Below are 27607 nucleotides of genomic sequence, written 5' to 3'. Positions count from 1 at the left end.
TGTGTCACTCAAGCCTGGCAGTGCCTTGAACTCCTATGCATCCCATACATCAGCTGTAAGGGCCTGGGCCTGTTCTGGGTGTCACAGGCACAGCAGGACGCTCAGGGCAAGCACTGGCTCTCCCTGGAGTGAAGGTGGTTTGATTTATTCCATCCAGAACCGAACGCAGGGTTTGATATTCGCTCCAGAACGGAACCCAGGATTCGAGGTGTGCCTTCAGCAGCGCTAGGCACAGAGGGACGGCCCCTGCCCTGCTCTTGCTGGCCACACCGTGACTGATCGAGGCCAGGATGCCACTGGCTTCCCGAAGGAGCCCTCGCTGTGTCCCTCGCAGCCAGACCATACATAGCCCTCACCCTCCCCCGCCGCCATTTTCTCTCCCTCCCTCACGTTCCCGCCCTTCCTCTTGAGTGGGGGCGGGGTCTCCTGCAGCGCCACGCCCTCTTGTGTGACGTCATGAAGGGGGCGGGGCCTCAAACAGAGCCGTTCCCCATTGGCTGATGTCCGAGGGGGGCGGGGCCTTGCGCGGCACCTCTCCCCATTGGCCGGCGGGGCGTGGCCTCGCACGACGCCGCTTCCCATTGGCCGGAGCAGAGGGGGGCGGGGCGTCACGCGACTTATACCCCATTGGCTGACGTTCGCAGGGGGCGTGGCCTAGGGCAGCGCCGCTTCCCATTGGCCGCCGGTGATGGGGGATGGCAGGGCGATCGTCGAAGCCCCGCCCCCTCCTCGGCCTCCACCAATGGGCGGCGGCGGCGCGCGCCTTCGGCGGCTCCTGATTGGCCGCTTCGCTCCCCACCGCGTTCATAAGCGCGGGGCGGCGGGGCCGCGGCTTTGTCTCGCGGCGCGGGGCGGCGGGTAAGTGCGCGCCGCGCGTCTCCATGGCAACGGGGCCGGCCTGCGCCGCTCGCGGGTACCGGATTCCTCCCCTTTCTCCCTCTCCACCTCCTGGGATGGGAAAGGGAGGCCTGGGTGTCCCCCCCACAAGCCGCTCCCCGGTACCGGGAACCCGGCTGGGCCTGGGGCAGCACCCGGTACTGAGTGGGCCCCGCGCTCCCGGGTTTGGGCTGGAGAGGATTTTAAATCCATCCAGTTCCACCCCCTGCCATGGGCAGGGACGCCTCCCACTGGATCAGGGGCTCCAAGCCCCATCCGACCTGTCCTTGAACACCTCCAGGCATGGGGCAGCCACCCCTGCTCGGAGCAGCCTGGGCCAGGGCCTCCCCACCCTCACGGCAAAACATTTCTCCCTCAGATCTCATCTCAATCTCCCCGCTTTTAGCTTCAAACCATTCCTCCTCGTCCTGTCATTCCGTGTCCTTCTAAAAAGTCCTTTGCTGGGTTAAAAAAGGGCTTTGAGATCATCAAGTCCTACCATCCCTGTCTACCCCTGAACCAGCTCCCTGAACACCTCGTCTGCCCATCTACTGAACCCCTCCAGGGATGGGGACTCCACCACTGCCCCGGGCAGCCTCTGCCAGGGCTCAAGAACTCTTTCTGTGAAGAAATATTTCCCAATATCCAATCTAAACCTCCCCTGGCAAAACCGTTTGAGAGGCCATTTCCTCTCATCACGTTATTTGTCACTTGGGAGAAGAGACCAGAACACCCCTTGCTTCAACCTTATTTCTAGGAGTTATAGATAGCAGTGTGGTCTCCTCTCAGCCTCCTCCCAGGTCCCTCAGCTTCTTCAACAAACCCTGCTCTCCAGCCACTTCCCCAGCTCCGTTCCCTTCTCTGGATGCACTCCAGCCTCTAATGTCCTTCTTGTGGTGACTCCTGGGACAAGAGCCCTGCACTGGGTTCTCTTGCTGGCGTGGGGAGCCGAGCTCTGGGAGAGCTTGGAGGGTGAAGGGCCCTTGCTGTGCCTGCTTTTGCATTGTTGGGTGGAACAAGTGTCTCATTCAAGCCTGGCAGTGCCTGGCACTCCTATGCATCCCATACATCAGCTGTAAGGGCCTGGCCCTGTTCTGGGTGTCACAGGCACAGCAGGACGCTCGGTGCGAGCACTGGCTCTCCCTGGAACAAAGGTTGTTTGATGTATTCCTGGGTGTCTGCTGCCCTGCGCTTCTCCTCTCCCAGACCAAACCCTGTCTGACCTGTCCCTTGTGCTGCTCTCCCAGCAATGGGAGAATCCCTGATGTGCTGCCTGCCACAAGGGTCACATCTGTAAATGCAAAACTGGGCAAAAACTCTGAACCCACCTGGAGTTTGCATCCTCAGTGGGTTTGTTGTGGTGCTCGGCTTCAGCTCTGGGGGACAGACGTGGTATTTGCTAGGGGTGTCTTAGGCTCAAATTGTTGCTAGACTTCAGGCCGTGTCCGGGTGAAGTCTGAAACCTCCTTGGGATCAGGTAATTGGTAATTTATTCTGTGAGTTGTTATTTCTAGCAGCTGGCGCCAAATCCCTCCCCAGAGAGAGGTGGAGAAATGTGCAGCTCTCCTGAGGTTCTTGCCAGGTGACCTCTAATGGCTCTTCAAGTTGTTAGGCCTGGAGTTGTGGGTTTGCCTCTGCTGCAGTGGTGCTTAGGTAGGTCCAGCTGCACGCTGCTGCTGGTGAAAGTGAAGATATAAGCTCTGTGTGTGGGGAAATACTGTGACTTTGCATCTAGCAAACACAAACTCTGTCCTGCCTGGGTGTTTGTGAGTTATTGAACCTCTCCCCAGGGTGCCCAGGTGATGCCAGGGCTTCCATAGAATCATAGAATGGTTTAGGTTGAAGGAACCTCAAAACCCATCCAATTCCATCCCCCTGCCATGGGCAGGGACACCTCCCACCATTGATCACAACTCTTCGAGTGCGACCTTCCAGCCAATTCCTTATCCTCAAAGCAGTCTATTTGTCAAATCCATGTCTATCCATTTTAGAGACCAGAATGTTGTGCAGAACAACGTTGGATGCTTTGCATAGGTAGATAATGTTGGTTACTCTTCCCTTATTCAGGAGTGCTGTAGCCCATCATAGCAGGCCACCAAATTCATCAGGCACAATTTGCCCTTAGTGAAGCCATGTCGGCTGTCACCAATCACCTTCTTATTTTCCATGTGCCTCAGCAGTTTCCAGGAGGATCTGCTCTGGTCTTATCAGGCACAGAGGGCTGACCGGCCTGTGATTTCCTGGGTCTTCCTTTTTTTTCCTTTTTTAAAAACAGGGTTATGTTTCCCCTTTTCCAGTCACTGGGAGCTTCACTGGACTTTCAGTACTGCTTCCCTGCAGCAGCAGCATCTACCTCCTTCAAAAGGCACAGGATTGTTGGTATTAAGTGTGTTCCCACAAGGAGAACAGCTCTGCATCCTGAATGTGAAGCTTCCCGTGGAAATGTGTGTAGGGGCAAGCTAATTGCTGGCTGGATGAGACAGGGATGTCCTCTTGGAGGGTTTGAACATTGTTATTGGGAAAGAAATGTTTGGAGTGCTGAGGTGTTCTGTACCAGACCTCTCCCTTCTCCATCCCTGCTGTTCTGACTCTTCTGTAGCTGTTGGATTTCTCCCAGGCAGGCTGTTGTCAGAGCCTCAGGGAGGTATGTGTTTACCCTGAACATCAGCCAGGGTCTTGATGAGCAGAGTGCCTCGTAGCAAATGAAGCGGGGTTCCAGCCTCTGCCGTGAGGCTGATGGAACCTCCCTCTTGGTGTGCAAGACACTGCCTCTTTCAGAGGAGCAGAATGCCCTGGGAAAACAGGGCTTTGAGGAGTGGCAGTGCTGTGGGCTTTTGGTTGTCAGGTTTTGAATAACAGCAAGGGTCTGTGGTGATGAAAGAGAAAACTTTGGTTCCCTTCCTCCAATATCTTAGTACTACAAAGGGCAGGGGTTTGATTTGTGGTGACTTGTCTCTTGGATTGTTGTCTCATTGGCTTCTCAGGGAGGTGTCTGCACTAGAGATGGCATTGGGAAAAATCTAATCTTTTCCTGTGCGTGCACTCTCTTGCCTCAGGCTAAAGGCACTGCTGTCGTCACTGCCCTGTGTGTTGCTGGAGAGATGAGCACGTCAGGCTGAGCCTTTGCACCAAAAAAAAAAACCCAAAACAACTGGGAGATACAGGTCTGAGAGCACACCAGGGTCCTTAAATGATGTTTTATATGCTAACCCCTTCTTCCAACAGCAAACAGTGCTGCTGGAACAGTAAGTCACTGTTCTGAGCAGCTGTTCTACAGTGCTAGCGATGGGCTTGGGTAAAGGCTACTGAGACCCTGTGAGATGTCCCCTGCGTAGCACAGAGAGCAAAGCTCCTGTGTGTGCAGTGAGATGTGGGCATGGAGGCTCTGAGGAGCGAATTAGCAGAGCTGACTTTTACAAGGATGACCTTGGGAGTCGTGCCACACGTGTCTGGCTGCTGGGAGCCTCTGATCGTTGCTGCCGCCAACTGCTGGTTTCTGAGGTTTGATGTGGTGTGCTCCTTCAGTTTGGATTTAACATCAGTTTCCAGCCTCTTCCAAGAGATGAGCAAGCTGAAGCACTATTTGTAGCTCTGTTTGGTGGCTGTCACAGGCCTGGCAGCGTGTGGAGGCTGCCCACCCTTCCTCTGGGTCTCTGGCTCTTTGGAAGTACAAGATAAATCAGAACCAGTTCAGCTAGTTTAATTTTGGAACCTGCGTTTCTTGAGCAGTGCCTGGCCTGAAGTAAGGTGAGCAGAAAGCCAGAGCATCAGGAGGATTCATGTGCCTGTGCTGGCAGAAGGCTCCTGGCTGTGCTTTGGGGCGATCAGGCTGTTCCCCCTGTGCCCATGACAGGCTTCTGGCTCAGCCCACATGGGTTATCTGCCTCTTTGCTTTCGTTTCCCTTCCCTGGGGTGAGTGTTTCCCAGTGTTTGAAGCTGAAGCTGTGTGATGAGTGGAAGCAGGGCCTGGTGTGAAGGTGCTTGTGGTTCTAGTGAGTGACACGGCACAGAATCACAGAAGGGAATCCCAGAATGGCCAGGGTGGGAAGGGAGCTCCTCCAGTCCATCCCTGCTAAAGTGTGGTCACCCCAGCAGAGGGTGCACAGGAATGCATCCAGGCAGGTTTGGATCTCTCTGGAGGATGCTTCACACCCTCCCCGGGCAGCCTTTTCCAGTGCTCCAGCATTCTCACAGGAGAGAGGTTTTTCCTCATACCCAGGTGGAACTTCCCATCCTCCAGTTTGTGCCCCTCGTCCTGTCACTGGGCACCATTGAGCAGAGCCTGGCCCCATCTTCCTGCCCCCTGCCCTTTGGATATTGATAGGATCCCATCTCAGCCTTCTCTTCTCCGGGCTGAACAGCCCCAGGTCCCTCAGCCTCTCTTCCCAAGAGAGATGCTCCAATGCCTTCATCTCCATGGCCTTTGCTGGACTCTCTCTGGTTGTTCCTTGTCTCTCTGGAGCTGGGGATCCCAGAACTGGGCACAGGACTCCAGCTGGGGCCTCCCTAGGGCAGAGCAGAGCGGGAGGACAGCCTCCCTCACCCTGCTCCCCACACTCTTCTCCATGCACACCAGGGCACCCTTGGCCACACGGGCCCAGCACTGGCTCATGGTGAGCCTGGTGTCCACCAAAACTCCCAGGTCCTTCTCCACAGAGCTGCTCAGTCTCAGCCTGTTCTGCTCCAACCTGAACCTGTTTTTCTCACATCTCTGAGCCCTTGTGCTGCTGGGCCTTTCTGCATCACCCTGCCCTAAGCTTCTCTCACAGAGGGATGGGGACGCTGCTGCCTCTGTGACTTTGGCTGCTGGTGTGTGTGCAACACCAAGTGATGCGCTGCAGTCTGTCCTCCTCTGGGGAAAGGCTCTGTCCCAGAGAGCCCAAAGGCTGGGACCTCAGGGGAAACTGCGCTGTGACATGTCCCCAGACTGGGTGCTGTGCCTGAGCTTTGCTGTGCTGCACGTGGGGATGGGTTCTCGGTCCTGGCTCCTGACTGAGTCCTGTTGCCGTGTGGAGGGCAGCGGGGGCAGCTGTATAGCAGTACTTAGAAAAACATAGTTGTGAGCAACCAGAAGGCAGTTCGTTTATAACCACTGTGCTTTGAGGGAGCTGCTTGTCTGCTGTTCTCCCAGCCCTCGGACACAGGCTGAGCAGCGAGCCTGTGGATGCAGCCCACCGAGCAGCACTGAAGTGGGAGGAGAGCATTAGGGGTGCCTTGCTTATAGCGAGTTCTTTCCAAAGCAGCTTAGTTCCTTGCTCATCAGCAAGGGCTCCCAGTAAGGTGGTGCTGCTGCTCTACACAAAGCCGATTACAGGTCCATTTTATAAATGGATTTTGGTCTGAACAGAGGCGTTTGGCTGGTGGAAGCAGATGTCTTGCTCCCACTTCTGTGTGAGCCTTGTGCATCCTGCTACATCCAAGGTGGTTTTTCCTTTTGCCAAAGAGGAGGGAGAACCCAGTTACTTCTGGGTTTGAAGTAAAGCCTGTTAGGCAGGAGAGGAGCGTGTGGGTGGTAGCAAGAACTCTCTGCTGCTCACTCCAAGCAGAGTGTGGCTGCTTTGACTCTTCATGGAGTGCAGCCTAGGAAAGGCAGGGCAGTCAAATTTGCCCCTGCTTTGGAAGTTCTTCTTCATCTACTCCATCACAGGGAAAGCTTTTGTTTCCCCTGCATGCTGCTTGACTTACCTGCCCTAACTCAGAGCTGCCTTCTTCCAGAGGAGGCTCTGAACTGCTGTGGAAGTGGCTCGTTCTTCCTTCTGACTGAAGGAGAGGTGCTTCCCTTTCCAGTTACTCTGCTTTGAGTCTAACATTGGATGCAATATTTGATTGTGCCAGTGGGAAACAGCTTGCTGACAATTCCAGTGTGGATTGCTAACGTGGAGGACTTTGGCCACCTTCGACCGGCAGCCATCCTGAAGTGGAAAACCTGACGCAGGCTGCCTGCTGCGTTGTAGGTCTCCTCGGAGGTTAATGTTTTGTAAACTGGGTATTAGTGTTGCAGTTCACCTGAACCAAGCAAGCTCTGCTTCCTTGGAAGTGCCTGGCATGCTGTGGAAGTGGCCAGTGGCTGCTTCTCCCCACCTGTGAGCTGCAGCAGCTCAGAGGCTCCGTGCTGGACCATGCAGCGTTCCATACTCATCACTTTGCCGAGGCAGCTTCCCTCTAAGATCCCTCTCTAATTTTGCCTTTCAGACTGTCTAATCTCCAGCACTGACCAGTGATGCCATCAGCTATGGAGGGCTCAGAGGTGGGAGAAGAAGGGGAAATCCTGCGCTATGAGGAAACAGAAGACGACAACGTTAGGTGAGTCCTGTCTCACCATGTGGCACAAACAGAGTGTTGGTCAGGGCAGGAGACCTCCCAGGTCAAGCAGTGATTTTTCTCCTCATCTGAAAAGGAGTGAGGGACTCCATTAGGTGATTAAGGAAATAAATGTGCAGTACAATCTGTTTAATCAAACTGTATTGGAAGGGATGGGAAGGAGGGATCTAGCTAAGGCTGACAACAAGCAGTTATTTTCTTGGTCTCTACTATCAAGCTACATTTCATAAGCACTTTGACCATTTGGCAGTTGTGTTTGTGCCTTCCTAGCCAAGGTGAGCCAATTTTCCATGGCTTACTGGGCAGTCTCGTGATAGCGGCTCCTTGTTTTGAAAGGTGATGTTAGAGGTGAACTCTGCTCCAATGAGCAGCCTCTCTTGCCTTCCAGAATACCCACCAGTCTAGGCAAGATCTTTTCTGGGAGGTTATGTGTGTGAATTTGTTTTTTAACTTGCTCAAAAAATCAGGGCTTCACACTTGGAAAATGGGAAGGGTGAGCAGATTGCTTCCTGGAATATCTAGATCGGCACGTACACATCTGGAGTGTTTGAAGTCTGTCTCACAGCTGATATGAACATGCTCTCTGTAGCATGAGCCATAAAAACTGTAAGGTGCACTTTGGCATAATTTTGAGCAAGTGTTGATGTTGGCAACTCTGTGCTAAATTCCAGGTGGGTAGAGTGGCTGTAACCTAGTCTCAGGTTTTTTCAGAAAGACAACTTGTGGAAACCTCCAAAACCAATGTAATTTAGGATAAATAAGCTTTTAAAGGATGTTCATGCCTTGTTTTGCCGTTCAGCTCTCATTGCTTCTCCAACAGTTGATACCCTGAAGTCAGAAAAGCTAGGGGCCTGCCTGCATGTGGATCTGCTCTTACCTGAGCCTTCCTTCTTCTCCAGAGTGAGCATGGAGGATGCCACCAAGGCTTCTGTCCTCTTTAGACTGCCCTAGTAGTGGCTCTTCAAATGCTCCAGGCCTCCTTTTGTAGTGCTGTTGGATAAGAAGCAGAAGGAATGATGCAGGGATCAGAGGATTCTTGGCACATGGGTGCTGTGTCTCTAGAAGGAGCCTCTGGCTGCTGCCACCCCGTTGCTTCCTCCTGCGGGGCTGGCCTGAGAGATCCCACCTTCTGCTTTCTCCCAAGTGGGCCTGAGATTGTAGGGAGTGGGGGGATCCCTCCAAGCACAGCAGGGACAAACTCATTACTGCCTGTGGAACTGGGATGAAAGGAGTTCTCTCTGTCTGCAGTCCCACCGACCTTTCGGAGCTGCTGAAGGAGGGGACTAAGGAATCCCACGACCGTGCAGAGAACACTCAGTTTGTCAAAGACTTCCTGAAAGGACGGATCAAGAAGGAGCTCTTCAAGGTGAGTGCTGCCCTGTGTGCAGGAGATAGGGGAATCCAGACTAAAGAGTCGAAACTATGGGAGGGCACTTGCCTGGCCCTCCTGTCTGGTGTATCTTGCAGCTGGGATGAGGAGCATGCTGGCCAACCATGGACCTACTTAGGTGGAAGTGCTGGGCTTTCTAGCTGTTCAAGGCAGGTGTGGCTGCAGCACAGATGCTGGTGGTTTAGGAGTGAAATCCTGGGATTACAGTACTTACTCCATCCTCTGAAGACAAGGTTGTTTTCCATAGACTTTCTCTTCTGGTTTGGGTCTGATAGCCCTGTCAGATCCCGAAGGTCTTGGCACATGCAGTAGTCTCTGTCAGCATGAGGCTGTTGTGCCGGTTGCACCTTTTGGATGAAGTTAGTCTCTGTGCCCTGCTCTCAAAGTGACAGGAGACCCAGAGCATACAGCTGGCAACATCAGACTGATCATAGAATCATTAAGGTTGGAGAAGACCTCTAAGCTCATCCAGACCAACAGTCAGCCCAACACCACCATGTTTGCTAAACCACATCCCCAGGTGCCATGTCTATATGTTTTTATAACCCCTTCAAGGAAGGAGGCCCCACTACTGCCCTGGGCAGCCTCTGCCAGGGCTTCACCACTCTGTCAGGAATGAATTTTTTCCTAATATCCCATCTGAACCTCCTGTGGCACAACTTGAGGCTGCTTCCTGTCATCCTATCACGTCTTGCCTGGGAGAGGAGACCAGCATCCATCTAGATACAACCTCCTTTTAGGTAGTTGTAGAGAGCAAAAAAAGGTCTCCTCTCAATCTGGTCCAGACTATGCAGCCTCAAATGCTCCCAGAACACCTGGGCTCCAGACCCTTCCCAGCTCTGTTCCCTTCTCTAGATGCACTCCAGCCCCTCAATGTCTTTCCTGTACTGAGGGGCCCAAATCTGAAAACAGTACTCAAGGTGCAGCCTCACTCGTCCTTTCTTTGTGCTCTGCAGGCAGCTCTGTTATGAACTTGGAGAAGAGTCTCTGATCCTCCAAGTGATGCGTTCCTGGTATGGGCTCTCCAGGCTGCCTTTGTGTCAAGCCCCAGCTCTGTTTGAGGGGAGTAGTTGGGAGGTGCTGATGTGGTGAACGGCTTCTCACATGAGCTGTCTTTGTCCACAGCTGGCCACCGTGGCACTTTACTTCACATACTCTGCTCTGGAAGAGGAGATAGATCGCAACAAGGACAACCCAGCCTTTGCACCTCTGTATTTCCCCCTAGAGCTTCACCGGAGAGAAGCATTGGTGAAAGATCTGCAGTACTTCTATGGAGAAGACTGGAAAGAGAAGATCCAGTGTTCTGAGGCAACTCAGCACTATGTGGACAGAATCCATCACGTGGGACAACATGAGCCAGAGCTGCTGGTAGCTCACGCTTACACACGCTACATGGGGGACCTCTCAGGTGGCCAAGTGCTGAAGAAGGTAGCCCAGAGGGCCCTGAAGTTGCCCAGTACTGAGGAAGGGATCCAGTTCTACGTGTTTGACAATGTTTCCAATGCTCAGCAATTCAAGCAGCTCTACAGAGCGAGGATGAATGCTCTAGACTTGGACAAGAACACCAAGGACAGGATCGTGGAAGAAGCCAACAGAGCCTTCAGGTTTAACATGCAGGTACTAAATCCCTTGGGCCCCTGTGTGCGTGGGTGCTGCTGCATCCAAATCCAGACCAGCTCTGAGGCCCAGGTTAATCCAGTCAAACTGCTTACCCAGGCAAAGTGGTTTGGGCCTGAGACCAGTGAAGCCCTTCTGTCTGGCAGGCGTGGGCTCTAGTTTGCGTGGCGCTTCCACTGGCTTCTTGAGCCACGGCTGCTGTCAGGCAGGAATTCCTCCTGTGCTCCAGCACCGCAGCTGAGCCTTGAAAAAAGCTTGGTGACTCGGTGAGAGAGGTGACTTCACTGCAAGATTTCCGTGGGCTCCATGTCTCTGAAGCAGGAGGGAGAGCTGGGCTCTGGCTCTGGGAAAGTTTCAGTGGGTTTGAGCAGTTGCGCCACGTTGGTTACAATTCATCTCATGTCTGAGGTGTGTTGCCCAACGGCCAAAAACGTCTGTAGCCTCTTGTTCTTCCCCATAGTGTTTGCTTTCACGAAGCCTGACTGAGCTGGCCACCTGCCTCAGGGGAACGAGTTCAGTCTCAGCTACTGTGGTGAAGATTTAATCTGCTGCCAGCTAGTCCTTGTAGTTTAAGCTGGTCAGAAACGTGGTGGGGTGTGGTTGGCTCCTTCATCAGGATCCTTACAGAACCCCCTGGCTCCCTGCATAAATGGAAGCAGTGATCCCCAGAGAAGATCCGCAGCAGTGAGAGCCCCTTGCCGCCTCCTCCCAGCCACTGCAGGCTGGAAGGCTAAGAGCAGGGTGATGCTGCATCTGTCCTGCTCCAAGGGCTGACCTGATGCTCTTGGAAGCCATAGTGTGTGCTGGATGTCACCACAGGGGGCTCTGGAATGAGCAGCACACGCTGTCTTTGGGAGGAGGGAAGCGTGCGTGGTTCTCGCCTGCTCTCCAGATCTTTGGGAGGAGGGAAGCGGGAGTGGTTCTTGCCTGTTCTCCAGATCATTCAAGGGTCTGGGTGAAAGCTGCTCAGCGCTGCCCTTTTTGTGCACTCACTGTGACTGCTTGCAGGTATTTGATGAGCTGGACCAGCTTGGCAGGTCACTGCCAGAAGAAGCCCAAGATGGAGGCCTTCCAGTCCACGATGGCAAAGGGGATGTGCGCAAATGCCCTTACTACACAGACAAGCTGGGTAGGTTGTGAGCAAGGACAGAGCTGCCCCACGTCACATGTGTGGCGTGAGATTCACAGCGCTGACAGTGCTTTCTGTGTCCCAGCAGGCCAGGCAGGGCCCGGCTGCCCCTACCACGCTGCCGTGGCCCTGGTGAAGCAGCCTGTGGTGCAGCTGATCCTGGCGGCCTGTGTTGCTGTGGCAGCTGGAGCTGCAGCCTGGTACGTGATGTGATGGACGGGGAGAGCGGCACGGGGCTCCGGACGGTGACCAGGGAGAGGCGCACCCTGTCCTCCACACCATGCCCGTGCTGCTGGCAGTGACTTGGCCGCAGGGCGAAGTAAGAAAATAAACAAGAATCCTGCTGGACTGTCCAGGACTCTGGTAATGCACGTGCTGTAATGTAATGTCTTTAGCTGACTAGTGTCCAGGACTGACACGGTGTGAGGCTCCTTTGGCACTGCCCTGCCCAGGCTGGGGCAGGATTTAAGGCTAGAGATGCCTTGTCCTGTACTGGCAAAGGCTGCACCTGCTTGGCTTTTCATCTCCTTCCTGGAGCCTTCCTGGAGCCGTGGCTGGAGGGAGTTTCCTGCCCTGGTTTGCAACCCAAGAATGTGTGACCAGGCTTTTCGGTGAAGAGCACTGTTTCCTACCCCAGTAACTGAAGTTCCAGCTGTGCCATGGGGCCCTTGGCTCAAACGAGCAGCCTGCTTGGTGCGGTGTCCCAGGAACGAGGTCTCAGTGTTGGAGGAAGCTCCCCTGGGGTGAAGGTGACCAATGTACAATGTTGGGGTGATGGGCTGAGGTTTTTCCTGAAGCTTTGACCGGAATAAAAAGTTGTGATGCTGTAGCTGAGGAAAGCCAAAGGCACAGCGCTGGGAGAGGGAGCAAACTGCGCCCTGAGGTGTCTGGCTGGGTGGGGTGCTGGGTGGGTACGGACTCCGTGCTGTTGTCTCTGACTCCTGCCTGTCCCTGTGCCCTCCTCTTGGGTTACCCCAGCTCCTGTGGGGAGGGGACCCCCTGACCTGGCTATGAGAGCCTGGGACTTTCCTGCTGAAGGGGGGCTTCTGCTCTGCAGGGAAGATGCTTCCCCAGAGGCAGGGAGGGTCCTGGGGGTCACAGAGCTGTCCCCTTGCAGACCCTGTCCTGGGCTTGGGGACGGGGTTAGCCCCCTGCCTTCCTCTAGCCCAGTCTGGAGGGGCTTTTCTCCTCTCCAGCCCGGTTCTTGGGCACAGGGAGGGCGGCTGCTGTGGGGGCAGAGCTGGGGCAGCCCAACTGCAGCTCCTCTTACTCCCAGAGCCTCTGCTGCCCTGCCCTGGGGAAGGGAAGCTGATGACTGTCCCCCAGGGCACTGCTGTGCCCTGACCCCCTGCTGCCGTGTCCCTCCTCATCCTCAGCTACCCTGGGGGTAGATCTGCTGCAGGTTTGGAGCAGGGAAGAAGAGAAGACATATACACGAGTTCAGGGTCTGTTATTTATTTACATAAAAACACAGGCTAGTGCCACAGTTCCCCCTCTGAGCAGCCGCTCGCTGCATACTGAGAGATCTGCTTTGCTTGGGGAGGGAGGAGCAGCAGCCTTGGAGAGGCTGAAAACAGCTCCCAGGTCCTCTCACCTGTCATAGTGCTGGCAGCTCCTCTCACTGCCCACTTGCCCCCTTCCTTCTGCCCTGTATCGAGTGAGCTAAAAAATACCCCCTACACCCCCATGCAGGGAACCCTTGGGGTGCAGCTGCGGTGGTGGCAGGCTGGGTGCTGCGGGGTGTGTGCCCACAGATGCTGCCAGGCTCTGCGCGGTGGGCACGGGGCTGCGCTGAAGCCCCAATGTGGGAACAAACCCCCCTAATCTACAGGGCCGGGGCAGGGAGCACCATGCCGGGGGCGGTTTCGCTGTGCTGGGTGGGTGAGGACCTGCCAGGGGTTTTCCTTCCCCAAAAGAGCCACAGCAGGGGCGCATGCAGAGGGTGCAGTTAAGGGTGCAGTGCTGCTGCCGTCCCCCCACCCCATTCCTCAACCACCGCTCTGCCTGGGAAGGGGCTTTGCCTGCTGGCCACATGCTCACCTGGCTGCAGAGGGCTCTGAATTGCCCTCTGTTTCTCCTCACTGCTGAGCCACAAGCAAGCCCTGTCCTAAATCCACCCCATGGGCTGTGCCACCTCTCCTCTGCAGGTTGCTTGGGCCTCCCTGCCTGCATCCAGGCACCCCTGTGCTGTGGGGCAGTGAAGGGTGGGCACATCCAGCAGCTGCAGGGCTTCCCCAGGTTGCTCCAGCACCCTGGAGCATAATGGGGTGCAGAAAGATGGCTCCCCCCACTCCTATGGGCCAGGGCCCCCCATCCCCGGCGCACCGGCATCGCAAACCCAACCATTCACAGGGAGGAGCGGAGCCTGGGGAAGGTGGGCAGCTCTGGGTGGGAGGGAGCGGGGATACATGGACACAGACACCACCAGAGGGTGAAGCAAAGGAGCGTTGCACACATGTGGACGAGGAGGACGCAGCGGGAGAGAGGCTGGTGTCATTCCTCGGGCTCCCAGGGTGCTGTTAGCACATGCGCTTGTACGTGTAGATATAGGCCTTGCAGTTGGGACACGTGTGCGTCACATCCTTGAAGTCGTCGAAGAGGCAGGGGATCAGGCAGCAGCAGAGGTCACACCTGGAGCACAGGGAGGCGCAGAGCTGTGAGCAGGGCACCCCCCTAGCCTTGGGTTTGTGTGGGGCAGAAGCGAGAGAGGCGAGTACTCGCCCTGGGAGCCGGCCGTGCCCCCAGCTGCTGCGAAGCCTGGCACAGAGCACCCTGCCCCTCGGGGAATTGCTTTGTTGATGAGGAAAGGGACAAGTGGGGAGATGCACAAAGGTGACAAAGCTAGACCTTCCTCCAGGGGCTGGGGCAAGCACCCCTTCCTTGGCTGCGAGGAGAGAATGTGGCTCTGCAGTACCACGGATTCCGGGACTGGGATCATAGAATCACCAGGTTGGAAAAGACCGGCTGGATCATCAAGTCCAACCATTCCCATCAATCACTAAACCATGGCCCTCAGCACCTCATCCACCCTTCCCTTAAACCCCTCCAGGGAAGGTGACTCAACCCCCTCCCTGGGCAGCCTCTTCCCGTGCCCAATGACCCTTTCCATAAAAAATTTTTTCCTAACAGAGCAACCACCACCTCCGCGGGGCTGGCAGCAGGGAGGGCCCCGCTCTGCACCTACCCCACGAAGCAGCAGAAGAGGCCAAGAAGGAAGCTCATGAGCCCGATCTCATAGGTGATCTTGGTGGTGATGGCTTGCTGGCAGTGGGGACACACGGTCTGCACCGGGGCGCCCTGGAAGATCTCTCCCTGCAGCACCGTCACCGTGGTGGCCACCCCCGACGGGACAAGGACAGTCGCTGTGTGGCCGCCAGGAGAAGGGTAGTGGCCCGGGGCAGGGTAGTAACCCATGTGGGGGTGAGGGCCTGGAGGTGGGTAATAACCTGCTGGAAACAAGAAACGGGGGCAAGTGAACATCAGAGAATCAGAATCGCTGTGGTTGGAAACAACCTTTGAGCTCATCCATTCCAACTGTCAGTCCAGCCTGACCATGCCTGCTAAACCATATCCTGATGTCCCATGGCCACATGTGGCCTCTGCCAGGGCTTCACTGCTCTGTTGGTGAAAAAAATCTTCCCTAATATCCAATCTAAACCTCCCCTGGTGCAACTTGAGGACATTTCATAGAATCATAGAATCACCAGGTTGGAAAAGACCCACTGGATCATCGAGTCCAACCATTCCTATCAAACACTAAACAATGTCCCTCAGCACCTCGTCCACCCGTCCCCTAAACCCCTCCAGGGAAGGTGACTCAACCCCCTCCCTGGGCAGCCTCTGACAGTGCCCAATGACCCTTTCCGTGAAAATTTTTTTCCTAATGTCCAGCCTGAACCTCCCCTGGCGGAGCTTGAGGCCATTCCCTCTTGTCCTGTCCCCTGTCACTTGGGAGAAGAGCCCAGCTCCCTCCTCTCCACAACCTCCTTTCAGGGAGTTGTAGAGAGCAATGAGGTCTCCCCTCAGCCTTCTCTTCTCCAGGCTAAACAATCCCAGCTCCCTCAGCTGCTCCCACAACCCCTGTTCCCCAGATGTGGCAGGCGAGCCTGGATCCTGCTGGGGGGCTCGCACTGCGCCCCCCAACCCCAGAAGCCCTGCTGCCCCACACAGCTTCCCCAGCCCCTGCCGTGTCCCCTCCGCAGCCCTCGGGTCAGTGGGGTCCTTGCCCACTCGCCCCCCTGTCTCCCGCAGCACTCACCGGGGGGCACGTAGGGCGCGGAGCCGTCCGTGGGCATGTGGGGGGGCACGAACCCCGGCTGCAAGGGAGGCTCGTAGGGGGGTGGCCCGAATTCAGGAGGGGGGACAGGAGCCCCCTGGGGCTGTCCCACCACGGGGGCCACGCCATCTAGAAGGAAGCAGAGTCAGAAGCCTGGGTGGGAGGCAGCAGCATTGATGGGGCATGGGTCCCACTGGGGAGCAGAGACACGAGGTGGGGTCTGCAGTGGCACCAAGAAGCCCAGGTTCACCTCAGCAAGCAGAAGCTTTGAGCAGGGAGCATTTTCTACTCTCCTCACTCCCCCAGGAGCTCCGGCCGGGCATCCCACCACCCTCCCCAGCGCCCTGCACATTGCAGGGTAGAGCTGCCAGGGTGATCCCAGGGAAACCACGCTCACATGGCAAGGCCACCCCGATCCCCAGAGCAGCCGGTTCCCCCCGTACCATCCGCGGAGGGTGGGCCATGCTTCTCTTCGATCAGCGGTGCCGAGGGGCCGCCCGGGTAGGGTGGCGGGGGGTCGTTGGACATGGCTCAGTGTGGCCCTGCAAGGAGAATCATGGAATCAGTGAGGTTGGAAAAGACATCTCAGCTCATCCAGTCCAACCCTCAGCCCAACCACATCGTGCCTGCTAAACCCTGTCCCCAAAGTGCCACGTTTGTAGAACCCCTCCAGGGATGGAGACTCCCCCACTGCCCTGGGCGGCCTCTGCCCGGGCTTCAGCACTCTCTTGTTGAAGAAAACTGAGCCGAAAACACTAACTCTGAGGCGGAGGGCGCAAACCCACAGAGCATCTCCACATACACATCTGTAACAGCTGGAGACACTATTTCACCTGGGGTAAAATTTACCTGTCCTCTTCCTCGCAGCAAGGAGCCCAGAGGACTCAGCAGAGCCGAGAACGATTCTTCAGAGCAGTGCAGGTTGGGAGCTGGCTTCCCCCACTGATCTGTGTGGAAGGAGACAGCAAGAGTGAGGAAGGGGAGCAATTGCACCAAACCCCCTCCCTGGTGCCGCCATGAGGAGCACGGCTCAGGGCAGGAACCTCACCATGTGTCCCCCGCAATGGCAGCCACATGTCCTCGGTTTTTGGAAAAGCCCCACCGACACGCTCTGAACAGCAAAGAAGTGCAACAGTATCGAGCAACCCCATTTCCCTGTTTACTCTGGCTCGGTTTTATCTGGTAGGACACAACTAAATTAGGAAACACAAGTAAGAGGCTGTTTGCTTGGTGCTTGGGAAGCTGCCGTCAGGCATGGGACACGGTGACGTTGCTGTCGGAGCCTCAGAAGCAGCGCTAGGAGATCCTGTTGGGGTCTCACACAGCTACCCAAACCCCCATTCCGCAGATGTGCCCCTAATTAGAATCACAGAATCATAGAATCACCAGGTCGGAAAAGACCCACTGGATCATCGAGTCCAACCATTCCCATCAATCACTAAACCATGTCCCTCAGCACCTCGTCCACCCATCCCTTAAACCCCTCCAGGGAAGGTGACTCAACCCCCTCCCTGGGCAGCCTCTGCCAGTGCCCAATGACCCTTTCCGTGAAAAATTTTTTCCTGATGTCCAGCCTGAACCTCCCCTGGCGGAGCTTGAGGCCATTCCCTCTCGTCCTGTCCCCTGTCACTTGAGAGAAGAGCCCAGCTCCCTCCTCTCCACAACCGCCTTTCAGGTAGTTGTAGAGAGCAATGAGGTCTCCCCTCAGCCTCCTCTTCTCCAGGCTAAACAACCCCAGCTCTCTCAGCTGCTCCTCTTGTTCTCGAGCCCCTCACCAGCTTCGTTGCTCTTCTCTGGACTCGCTCCAGAGCCTCAACATCCTTCTTGTGCTGAGGGGCCCAGAACTGAACACAGGATTCGAGGAGCGGTCTCACCAGTGCTGAGTACAGAGGGAGAAGAACCTCCCTGGACCTGCTGGCCTGCTGGACCTGCTTGTCCCATTCCCCTTGGTCTTCTGCTCTCCTGGAGGCAGCTGGGCTTGCTGTGAGGATGGTGCTTTCTCGGTCCATCTCACAGATCCCACTCCAGCCTCTGCGGGCACTGGGCCAGCGCTGCCTGCATTGCAGGTGACCCCGGTGAGGAGCGTGGCCACCTCCGGCTGCGGCCAAGCGAGCCAAGGCCTCAGCAAGCACAGGAAGGAAGATCCACCCTTCCCCAACCTGCTTGGTTTTGCTTTATTCCACTCCTGCTTTTCTAGCTCACACTCCAAGCAGCTTCCTGCAAGGTAGCAGGGAATCTAATCAGGTCACAGGTCCAGGGAGGAGCACCAGAACCCCTTGCTGATCCCTCCCAGAGCTGAGCAAAGACACAAGGTCTCCCAGGATGGCTGTATTTACTGGCTAACATTTCTCCCCAGGGGTCTGACGGGGTGTGCTTCACACACGGCTTTGGAGCATCATGTGGTGGTCATCTCCCTCCTGCTTCTCTCTCCAGTTTCTTCCTCTCGAGGCAGGAGAAGGCAACTCCCCATGCAGAGGGTTCAGCACCCCAAGTGCGGCGCTGCGGAGTCCTTCTCCTTCAGTGACCTACAAAGCTACAAACTGGGCTGTGCTCTTTTTAGCTTTGGCAGGGTGGTAGAGAAAAGGAGGATGTATTCTTCCGAAAGCAGCCAACCAACCCGCCCAGGAGCCTCAGACCCCTGTCCCCACACCTCCTGGGTGAGCCCAGCCCAAGCAGAGCATCTCCAACCCTCTGCCTGGGGTCACTGGCTCTAGGGGAGCTTTCCTCACCCTCGCAAGGCAGCAGAGCCCGTAGCTTTTCTAATCATAGAATCATAGAATCACCAGGTTGGAAGAGATCCATCGGATCATCGAGTCCAACCATTCCCATCAATCACTAAACCATGTCCCTCAGCACCTCATCCACCCGTCCCTTAAACCCCTCCAGGGAAGGTGACTCAACCCCCTCCCCGGGCAGCCTCTGACAGTGCCCAATGACCCTTTCCATGAAATATTTTTTCCTGATGTCACAGATCTCCTTCCGTAACCCCTTGGACGCTGCCTTTCCACCACACGACGCCTTTCAGCACCTACCAGCCTTACTGCCCCCATCATCATAGCAGCTGGCGAGGAAACCCAGGAGATCAAGAGGCTCCCAGCCCGATGCTGCACCAGCCACTCTAGGAACATCCGTGAGAGGAGGCAACAACCCCTGGGCTGGGCCAGCTATTAATCCTGCTGCCTCCACCAGCAGGAAAAGCAGCGGCGAGGGTGATGGCCTGTGGATCTGAGCACCACGCGTGCACTGGGATGAAGGAAGCCACAGGGGCTGCAGAGCTGTTCTGCTCATGCTTGGCAGACTCAGGCACCCTTAATGCAATATTCTGCTTATTAAGACAGAACCGTAACGCGCAAGATGTTGGCTGCGTGCCCTTCCCGGGAGGAAAAGAAAGCCTGTTGCTTTTAAGCCTCTTAGAAGCCGTTTCCTGTGCTTTCCTTTGTCTTAAAGTGAGAAGCACAAACCCTGCCCCAGCCGATTTAGAACCATAGGATAGTTTGGGTTGGAAGGGACCTTCAAGATCATCCAGTTCTGACCCCCCTGCGTTGGGCAGGAGCTCTGCTGGAGCAGGAGGACACACAGTTTCCCCTGCATGTCCAGTCAGGAGCTGCCCCAGACCACCCATCAGCGCCCTGGCACAGCTGACCCCACTGTATTCCCTCTCAAAATCAACATAGAATCACAGAATCACTAGGTTGGAAAGGACCCACTGGATCATCAAATCCAACCATTCCCATCAATCACTAAACCATGTCCCTCAGCACCTCATCCGCTCATCTTTTAAACCCCTCCAGGGAAGGTGCGTCAACCACCTCCCTGGGCAGCCTCTTCCATGGGCCAAGCAAAGCAAAGCAAAGCAATCCTCACCTCGTAAGGCAGAGTGGAGCAGCAGCATCGCTCTCCGGAGCTGGTTGGCAGCAGGAGGGCTTGGAGCCCACAGCGTGTCCTGCCCAGAGAGACTTTCTGAGCCAAGCAGGGTGATGGTACCCAGGCACAGGGAGGGGAGTTGAGAAGATCCAGCCACTAAACAACCCCCCAGTAGCATTTTGCATCCAAACACAATCCCAGAAGCGCAGAACAAGGACTCCCGCTGCTGGTCATTCTAAGCTTTACCCACTATTTTCCGCAAAACCAACTTTGCTCCCTCTGTCTTGCGAAGGAGAAACAAAACTTCTCCTGCCCACGGCACCGCCACAGAGACGGGACTTGGAACCTGGTGGCAGAGACTCCACGGCACGCAGAGCCCCCCAGGGAGAACACCCTGCGGGCTGTGCTGTGCCCCAGCATCTCCACCGCCCACACCAGCCCCAGGAGCCTTTTGGCCAGTGCATCACAAAGCTGTCCCACGCTCACCATGCTGGTTTATTAAAACTGAACCACCAGTGCCTTTCTGTGCCGTGAAAACAGCTCAGACCAAACTAGCTCTTCTCACGTGGGAAGAGACATTCCCCAAGACTGCAGAGATTGCACCCACGCAAGGGCTTGCTGGAATAACCACGCTTATAGACCAGCTGAGCACCTAGGGGAAAAAAATAAAGGCTTTACAAATAACTTCAGTCAAGTTTACCAGGCTTAAGTTCAGGATCTGTTGGAGTCACCAGTGCCTAGTGGAGGCCCATCATAGAATCACTAGGTTGGAAAGGACCCACTGGATCATCGAGTCCAACCATTCCCATCAATCACTAAACCATGTCCCTCAGCACCTCGTCCACCCGTCCCTTAAACACCTCAAGGGAAGGTGACTCAACCCCCTCCCTGGGCAGAGTTGATTATCAGTAACGGGGTGGACAGAGGAGATGCTGCTTCCAGCTAATGATGCAGATCAGTTCTCTTCGACTGGAAGACTGGAGTACAGCTTTTCTGGCTCCTCTACTTTAAGTACCCACAGAACATGAACCCACCACAAACATCGCACCTGAGAAATGCAGGAGCCAAGCCAAGGGCCCCAGGGGCTGGCAGCTTGACCGAGGGGACCCTCTGGATCAGCCCTTCCTCGCTTCCCTCTCTGGGGACAACACGATGCCAGCAGCGCGCTGGCCCTCCTGCTCCTGCTATTCCCATGGGAAGCCTGTTCCAGGCCCCCCCAACTCCGACAGCCTCATGGTTTCTAGTTTATTTGTAGCCAGCTTACACCCATCTGTTCTTGAGCCTGAGCAGCTTTCCTTCGCTCCCCGCATTCTGCAAACAGCCACCGTCCCCTGACTAAGGCTTTGTTTTCCTGGAAACACCCTGAGCTCTGGTGGGGTATTTCTGCCCTGTGTTTCCAGTGCCAGCCATCCTCTCCCTCGAGCCTGGAATCACTCATCCGTTGGACTGGATGAGATTAGAGGGCTCATTTCTAGATGGAAAAGCCCTCTAAGCTCATCCAGTCCAACTGTCAGCCCAGCCCCACCGTGCCTGCTAAACCACGTCACAAAGTGCCACCTCAACATGTTTTTTGAACCCCTCCAGGGATGGGGACTCCCCTACTGCCCTGGGCAGCCTCTGCCAGGGCTTTAAGCTTCTCTCAGTGAAGAAATCTTTCCTAATATCCAAATTAAACCTCCCCTGGCACAACTTGAGGCCATTTCTTCTCATTCCATCCCTTGTTACTTGGGAGAAGAGCCCAGCACCCACCTCGCTCCAACCTCCTTTCTGGGAGCTGTGGAGAGCTATGAGGTCTCCCCTCAGCCTCCTCTTCTCCAGGCTAAACAGCCCCAGGGCTCTCAGCACCTCCAGACCCTTCACAGCTCCGTTCCCATCTCCAGACGTGCTCCAGCCTCTTGGTGTCCTTGTACTGAGAGGCCCAAAACCAAGCACAGGATTTGAGGTGATCAGCAACCAAGCATTGCCCACGCTGGCACGTTCTCCAGCACATGACCCTGCAGGATGGATCCCAGCTGTGGCTGCTCTCGCTGCTCCAGCAAGCTTCACCTGCCCTGCAGTGCTGCTGTGGGATGCACAGGCACACCTGGTCACCCCTCTGTACCTTCTCAGAGCATGTGACCTTCATAGGTGGCTTGGATTCAGCATGGACACAAGGGAATAAACCTCAGCTGCATGGGAGCCTACGTGCAGGCTAGGCTGGAGCTTTGCTGCAGGAAACAGAACGCTGCTAGCAGTGTGACAAATACACCTTGAATCCTGTGTTCAGTTCTGGGCCCCTCACCACAAGAAGGATGTTGAGGCTCTGGAGTGAGTCCAGAGAAGAGTAACGAAGCTGGTGAGGGGGCTGGAGAACAGGCCTTATGAGGAACAGCTGAGAGAGCTGGGGGTGTTTAGCCTGGAGAAGAGGAGGCTGAGGGGAGACCTCATTGCTCTCTACAGCTACCAGAAAGGAGGTTGTGGAGAGGAGGGAGCTGGGCTCTTCTCCCAAGTGACAGGGGACAGGACGAGAGGGAATGGCCTCAAGCTCCATCAGGGGAGGTTTAGGCTTGACATCAGGAAAAAATATTTCACAGAAAGGGTCATTGTGCACTGGCAGAAGCTGCCCAGGGAGAGCGTTGAGTCACCTTCCCTGGAGGTGTTTGAAAGATGGGTGGATGAGGTGCTCAGGGACATGATTTAGTGATTGATGGGAATGGTTGGACTCAATGATCCAGTGGGTCCTTTCCAATCTAGTGATTCTATGATTCTATGACAAGCACGACCAGGACAGCACGACTCCATCGCAGTCCCAAAGACCCCAAGTACAGCTCCAATCTGTGCGCCCTCTACTCCAGCTGGCTCTGTGCTCCCTCACCCCAGGGTCCCATCCCAGCGTGAGGAGAAGAACGAACAGCAGATCTCCAGATCAGCCCAGACCAGGGTGTAACTCCCAGCCCCGAGAGGTCTGTCTGAGGTGTCTCTACAGCCAAGAGCTGGTGGGGCAGCACGTAGCCCTGTGTGCAGAAACACAAGGTTCCTTCCTGTGCTGAGAGCCCCAGCTCAAGTTAATTAGGGATCTTGAATTAATTAGGGATCAGTACCTCAAAGCCTAGACTTCCCATTATTGACATATCCAGAACTGGTCACCACAAAGCTCTCCCAGCTGCGTACAGCGACGACGAGAGATCATAGAATCATAGAATCACCAGGTTGGAAGAGACCCACCGGATCATCGAGTCCAACCATTTCTCGAGTCCAACCATTAAGGTGAGGTGTTGGCATCCAGTGTTCCCTACTGGCCCCATTTCCCTCTGCTGTATCACACAGGATCATTGCAGAAGCACCTTGGGATTCCATGGCAAAAGGAAGGGTCTGCCCATTCTTCCTGCTCTCCAAATAGGCATGGAGGGCATTGTTTGTCAAAAACAACCAGATGGTGATTGTAGTGGGAGCAGGGAACACCACTAACACTCCATAGAACAGATAATGCCATGGAGAGGACAGGCACAGAGCATTCCTGCACTGCCTGGAGACCCCGAGGTTTGGTCTATTAACACCGTCCTGCCAGGGCAGCAGCCGTGCACGCTTCAGGCTGCTTCCTCCTCCTGGATAAAATCACCGAGGTGAGACAAATCTGAGGATGGAGCGGATTGTCGGCAGGTCTAACTCACATTAGCCCCGTGCAGCTCTGGGTCAGCCTCCCAGCATGGCCAAGATCCGCTCCCAAGAGCAGAAACATGGCCTGCATTATCCTTGCTCTTCCTGCGTTTGATACCTGGAGCCCCACAGCTATTCGCTTTTGTTTTGCCTACGTGAGCTGTGACTCCAGCCACTGAGACAGGAAGCAGCATTTGTTCAACCAGTCATAGAATCCTATAATCACTAGGTTGGAAAAGACCCAACGGATCATCGAGTCCAACCATTCCCATCAGTCACTAAACCATGTCCCTCAGCACCTCATCCACCCGTCCCTTAAACCAGGGAAGGTGACTCAACCCCCTCGCTGGGCAGCCTCTGCCAGTGCTCAATGACCCTTTCCATGAAATATTTCTTCCTAATGTTCAGCCTGAACCTCCCCTGGTGGAGCTTCAGGCCATTCCCTCTCGTCCTGTCCCCTGTCCCTTGGGAGAAGAGCCCAGCTCCCTCCTCTCCACAACCTCCTTTCAGGTAGTTGTAGAGAGCAATGAGGTCTCCCCTCAGCCTCCTCTTCTCACCACTTCTCAGTCAGTGGTGCTGCCACTTCAAAAGCTGCTCCTGCACAGTTTTCGAGCTCTACCTCCACAAAAAAATAACTTCTGATATTTAGAAGAGGCACGAAACAATAATCACATTAAAATTAAATGAATAAATAAGGATATGACCAGTTCCAGCTTCATTGCACATCAAACAGACACAAATTTCAGCTTCCAGGCTTTTCTAAAAGCATCTTTAAAAGCAAAGTCAAGAGCTGAGAAGAAGCTGGGCTTTCTCGCTGAGGCCAACCTCTTCCTTGTGAAAAGACAACAGTGTTTGTGGTGTTGTGGCCACCACTGGGGTGGTGTTGGCCACGCTATCTGTGCCCCAGGCTTCTCCCTGCTCCAGAAACAGAAATATTGAGACTAGGAAGGCTGGTAACCATGAGCACATCAGATGCTAGCAAAACATCACTCAACTGAAAGCCTGTTACCCTTAGAAAGGGCTTTAGGGGTAGGAAGAGGAGAGTAAACGGAGCAGAGGTGGATGAGAGGTGGACGAGAGATGGATGAGAGGTAGATAAGAGGTGGATGAGAGGTAGCTAAGAGGTGGATGAAGTGGATGAGGTGGACGAGAGGTGGATGGAGCCATGCCCTGACCGTGATGATGAAAGCTGCCCTCCTTCACAAGAGCATTTCTGAGCAGCACCTCGGAAGGCCAGCCTGGCCCCACTCTGCAGCGCGTTCTCTGCACCAGAGACCCTTGGGGACGCTGCCCTGGCCACGCGCATGCCCCGTCGCACACGCAGCTTTGCAGGGATGTGGCTCAACTCATGAAAGCACCACATGCAATCCACAGCAGACAGCTCTTACCTTGAAAGGAAAGATAGCAAAAAATCCTGGCTGGAAAAGCAGTATCGGTTGTTACCTCTGCCTGGATTTGATGTGGAACCGAGCCAAACTTCCCCCTCAGCCTTGTGTTTTCCCATGCACATTCGCTGCCTCCAGCCTGCACACCATCTCCCCAGAGCCAGGAGGGAAGGAATAAACAGCAGAATAAAGTGCTCCAGCCTCTTTTAGAAAGAGGCTGGCCTGGCAATCCTTGGTGCGAACCCCCCTCCTGCACCCTGCGGTTAACCCCGGCAGCTCCTCCTCAACTCCTCATCCTGGTCCTGGGCAAGATGATGGGAGGGCGCATGCCCACGGCTCGCTCGCTCATGCCAGGCGCAGATGGAAACCCAAGTTAGGGAAAGGTCTGTTCCTTTGCCGAGCGGCTCAGCTGCGTCTCCCCCAGCGCCAGCCCCACGCCTCCAGCCCTGCAAACCCACCAAGCTGCTCACCGAACAGCAGGTTTCTCCCACACTCCTGCAGTCAGAGCTCAGCTGCAGAGAAATGCTTCTTCCAGGAGGATGAGGCTCTTCTTTCGGTGCAGGGATGGAGAGTTCTGCAATCCTTTAAAACAAAGGGCTGCAGAGGAGAAGGTCACTTGCTGCTCAATCCATCTCCCCATTCTCTGCAGAGGAGCATCCCCATGGCAATTATTTACCTTGAGACCTCGGATGTGTTGTTTGACCTTCTGTTTGCCACCGTAACCCAGCAGGCAGATGGACTGAGAGCCGGATCCTCGCTGGAAGCCAGGTCCTGTGTCCAAAGCAAGAATTCTCAGGGTGTTAAATCCAAAGCGCAATCAGATAATCTCCATGCCGCCGCCCCGGGCTCGGCTGTCCTCAGCCTGAGAATCAAATTACTGCTTCGCGAAGCATCTCTGGATGGATATCGGGGAAAAGCAGGTGCAAAATCTCCCCCGCTTAAGACAAGGATGGTTTATCTGCAACACCCACAAAGGGTTACGTGCGGGAGAAGTGCTTGTCGGGATCTGCTGCCGCCTCTGGGATTCTATCCAGTGCTATTCGCCTCCAGATGGGCTGACCAAGCGTGTTGGCTCTCCACGCTGGGTCTGCAGAAGCAGCACTGCCAGGACCCACTTAACCTAGATACTTAAAGAAAAACCAGCTGAAATGAAAAGAACGAACCGGGGTAGCTCTTGGCTCTCTGCCGCAGGCTCCCAAGCTGCAGCACACGGCTGCGAGGAAGCATCACGCGTCTGCAGAGCTCACCGTGGCATCCAAACAGAGCCAAGAGCCTGTGAGCTGCCAGTGAAGAGAGGTCATTACCCTGCACCTCAAAAGCAAACCCCAGCACTTACACATTTAGGAGCACAGGGGAAGGCTCAGGGGTGCACAGAGCACTCTGGATCCCTGGAGCAGCTGAACTCAGCCCCCAGAAAGTCAGCTTTCTGAACACAGAGCTCACTGCAGCCAGGCTGGTCCTGGAAAACACACTGTGTCCTGCTCAGGAGGTGCACTCTGCTCAGAAGTTACGGGCTAGGGACCTGCCCTCATGGAATCATAGAATAGTTTGGGTTGGAAGGGACCTTAAAGCCCATCCAGTTCTAACCCCACTGCGATGGGCAGGGACGCCTCCCACAAAACGAGGCTGCCCAGGGTCCCATCCAACCCAGCCTCGAAGACAGACACAAAGATTCCATTTAGAAGAAACACTAAAGACAAACCTGAGTTCCTCTGCTCCTTAGCAATCCACTCCAGGGAGACTCAGGGGAGAAAAAGAAGGCGCTGCAAGCCAGATCTCTGGGGAACCAGAAAGCTTATCCATGAGACTTTCCCTGCAGTTGACAAACAACTCAAACTTACACTTGATAACGTCCATGGGAAGCTGCCTGGAGCCTGTAGATTGTCACCTGAGAGGATAAATACTGCATCACATCACCCTTTCCATATCTAGTTAATAATGTGAATAACATAACATACAATAATCCCGAGCAAAAAAAAAAAACAAATTCTACTCCAATCCTAGCATTCTAACAACACCAAATTACAAGTTTTGCTCTCCAGTTTCTGACACAGAGCGGCATCTCCTGCTGTCACAGCCTGCTGCCCATCCAGTGGCATCTCCCTGCTCCCGCGCAGAGCAGATGAACACAGGATGAGCACCCACTGCATCCCACAGCATCGCTCAAGACTTTCATAGAATCATAGAATAGTTTGGGTTGGAAGGGACCTTAAAGCTCATCCAGTTCCAACCCCCCTGCAATGGGCAGGGACACCTCCCACTAGATCAGGCTGCCCAATTTTATATATTTCCTTCCCAAAACTACACTAAAAATACTTTATTCCTTTATGCACCCTATTTTTTTTATTGCTCCCTCATTCTATAGAACTTTTTGAGAGAAAGCCAATTAACACAGCTACATCACTGCTGAATCCAACTGACCAGCATGTGGCTTCCATTAAATAACACTGCAAACTCCAAGGGAGGAGGAGGTTGGAGTCACAGAGGATCAGCACTTTTGAGGAGGCTTATCTGCATTTCAGAATTAACCAGCCCCTCGAGAGCCCATTTGGAATTCCCTCACCAATTTTGCGACACAATGAAGTTATTTTGAATACATTGGTAGGGATTCCAGACCCATTTTCCTTCCAAGCAGTGTACAAAACATACGACATGGTGCTGATGTTTTCTTATCCCAAACACACACCAGCTTGGGTCTCTGAGAGCATCAGCCTTTTCTGTCCTCACAAATGCTCCTTCCTTGGCGCCAGAGAAGCTGCTGACACTCAGATTTTACAGTGTCACCTTCCTTTTTTTATTTATTTTTTTTGTTAGGACTCGTGAGAACAGCTCTATGCCACTTAATTTTATTCAAGGCTGTGGCTTTCTCTTTGCTAAGCAGCGTGATTTGGGGTTAAGCAGGAGCGTTTAAGGTCTGAGATCTCTTCCAAGTCCTACTGTTAACAACAAGGACGCAACTGCATCTGGAGACACCTGGATCTCCTCTTCCGTGCTGAGGTCGCTCATGTTATCACACCCACCTTCTCACTCCCATGGCGTGACCAGACCTCCTTGTTTCCAGACCAGGACCTCCCTCAGACTGCCTAGAGTGGGGCTCGCTCACCCATTGCAGC

The 27607-nt window shown here is 54.8% G+C and overlaps 2 protein-coding genes across 4 annotated transcripts; one reads left to right on the top strand and one right to left on the bottom strand.

The window, feature by feature from the left end:
* The first annotated feature begins 793 nt into the window (after positions 1 to 793).
* HMOX2 (heme oxygenase 2) lies at positions 794 to 12162 on the top strand. 2 transcript variants are annotated; one of them, XM_069869879.1, is made up of 6 exons: positions 794 to 858; positions 7069 to 7179; positions 8446 to 8563; positions 9713 to 10204; positions 11213 to 11333; positions 11422 to 12162. In XM_069869879.1, the coding sequence occupies exons 2-6, from the start codon at positions 7097 to 7099 to the stop codon at positions 11544 to 11546; spliced, it is 939 nt and encodes a 312-aa protein (XP_069725980.1). In that variant the 5' UTR covers positions 794 to 858; positions 7069 to 7096; the 3' UTR covers positions 11547 to 12162. The 2 variants fall into 2 exon arrangements, with proteins under 2 accessions (XP_069725980.1, XP_069725979.1); XM_069869878.1 differs by having other exon boundaries at positions 11419 to 12162.
* Positions 12163 to 12772: 610 nt separating this feature from the next.
* CDIP1 (cell death inducing p53 target 1) lies at positions 12773 to 25870 on the bottom strand. 2 transcript variants are annotated; one of them, XM_069869863.1, is made up of 6 exons: positions 24965 to 25870; positions 16459 to 16556; positions 16053 to 16151; positions 15592 to 15738; positions 14518 to 14782; positions 12773 to 13964 (listed from the first exon to the last, which is right to left on the bottom strand). In XM_069869863.1, the coding sequence occupies exons 3-6, from the start codon at positions 16135 to 16137 to the stop codon at positions 13853 to 13855; spliced, it is 609 nt and encodes a 202-aa protein (XP_069725964.1). In that variant the 5' UTR covers positions 16138 to 16151; positions 16459 to 16556; positions 24965 to 25870; the 3' UTR covers positions 12773 to 13852. The 2 variants fall into 2 exon arrangements, with proteins under 2 accessions (XP_069725964.1, XP_069725966.1); XM_069869865.1 differs by lacking the exon at positions 24965 to 25870 and having other exon boundaries at positions 14518 to 14779.
* Between the last annotated feature and the right edge of the window lie 1737 nt (positions 25871 to 27607).

This window comes from Phaenicophaeus curvirostris, chromosome 16 (genome assembly GCF_032191515.1).
Source record: "Phaenicophaeus curvirostris isolate KB17595 chromosome 16, BPBGC_Pcur_1.0, whole genome shotgun sequence".
In the NCBI taxonomy this organism is placed as follows: Eukaryota; Metazoa; Chordata; class Aves; order Cuculiformes; family Cuculidae; genus Phaenicophaeus; species Phaenicophaeus curvirostris.
Note: the sequence above shows the minus strand (reverse complement) of the source record. Positions and strands in the feature narration are given on the sequence as shown.

Excerpts from the sequence above, each read along its gene's own strand:
- HMOX2 (XM_069869878.1), top strand. The coding sequence starts at position 7,097 with ATGCCATCAGCTATGGAGGGCTCAGAGGTGGGAGAAGAAGGGGAAATC. Across the intron at positions 7,180-8,445 it reads ACAGAAGACGACAACGTTAG|TCCCACCGACCTTTCGGAGC; the intron begins GTGAGTCCTGTC and ends CTCTGTCTGCAG. Across the intron at positions 10,205-11,212 it reads CCTTCAGGTTTAACATGCAG|GTATTTGATGAGCTGGACCA; the intron begins GTACTAAATCCC and ends GACTGCTTGCAG.
- CDIP1 (XM_069869863.1), bottom strand. The coding sequence starts at position 16,137 with ATGTCCAACGACCCCCCGCCACCCTACCCGGGCGGCCCCTCGGCACCG. Across the intron at positions 15,739-16,052 it reads TGGCCCACCCTCCGCGGATG|ATGGCGTGGCCCCCGTGGTG; the intron begins GTACGGGGGGAA and ends GCTTCCTTCTAG. Across the intron at positions 14,783-15,591 it reads CGCGCCCTACGTGCCCCCCG|CAGGTTATTACCCACCTCCA; the intron begins GTGAGTGCTGCG and ends TCTTGTTTCCAG.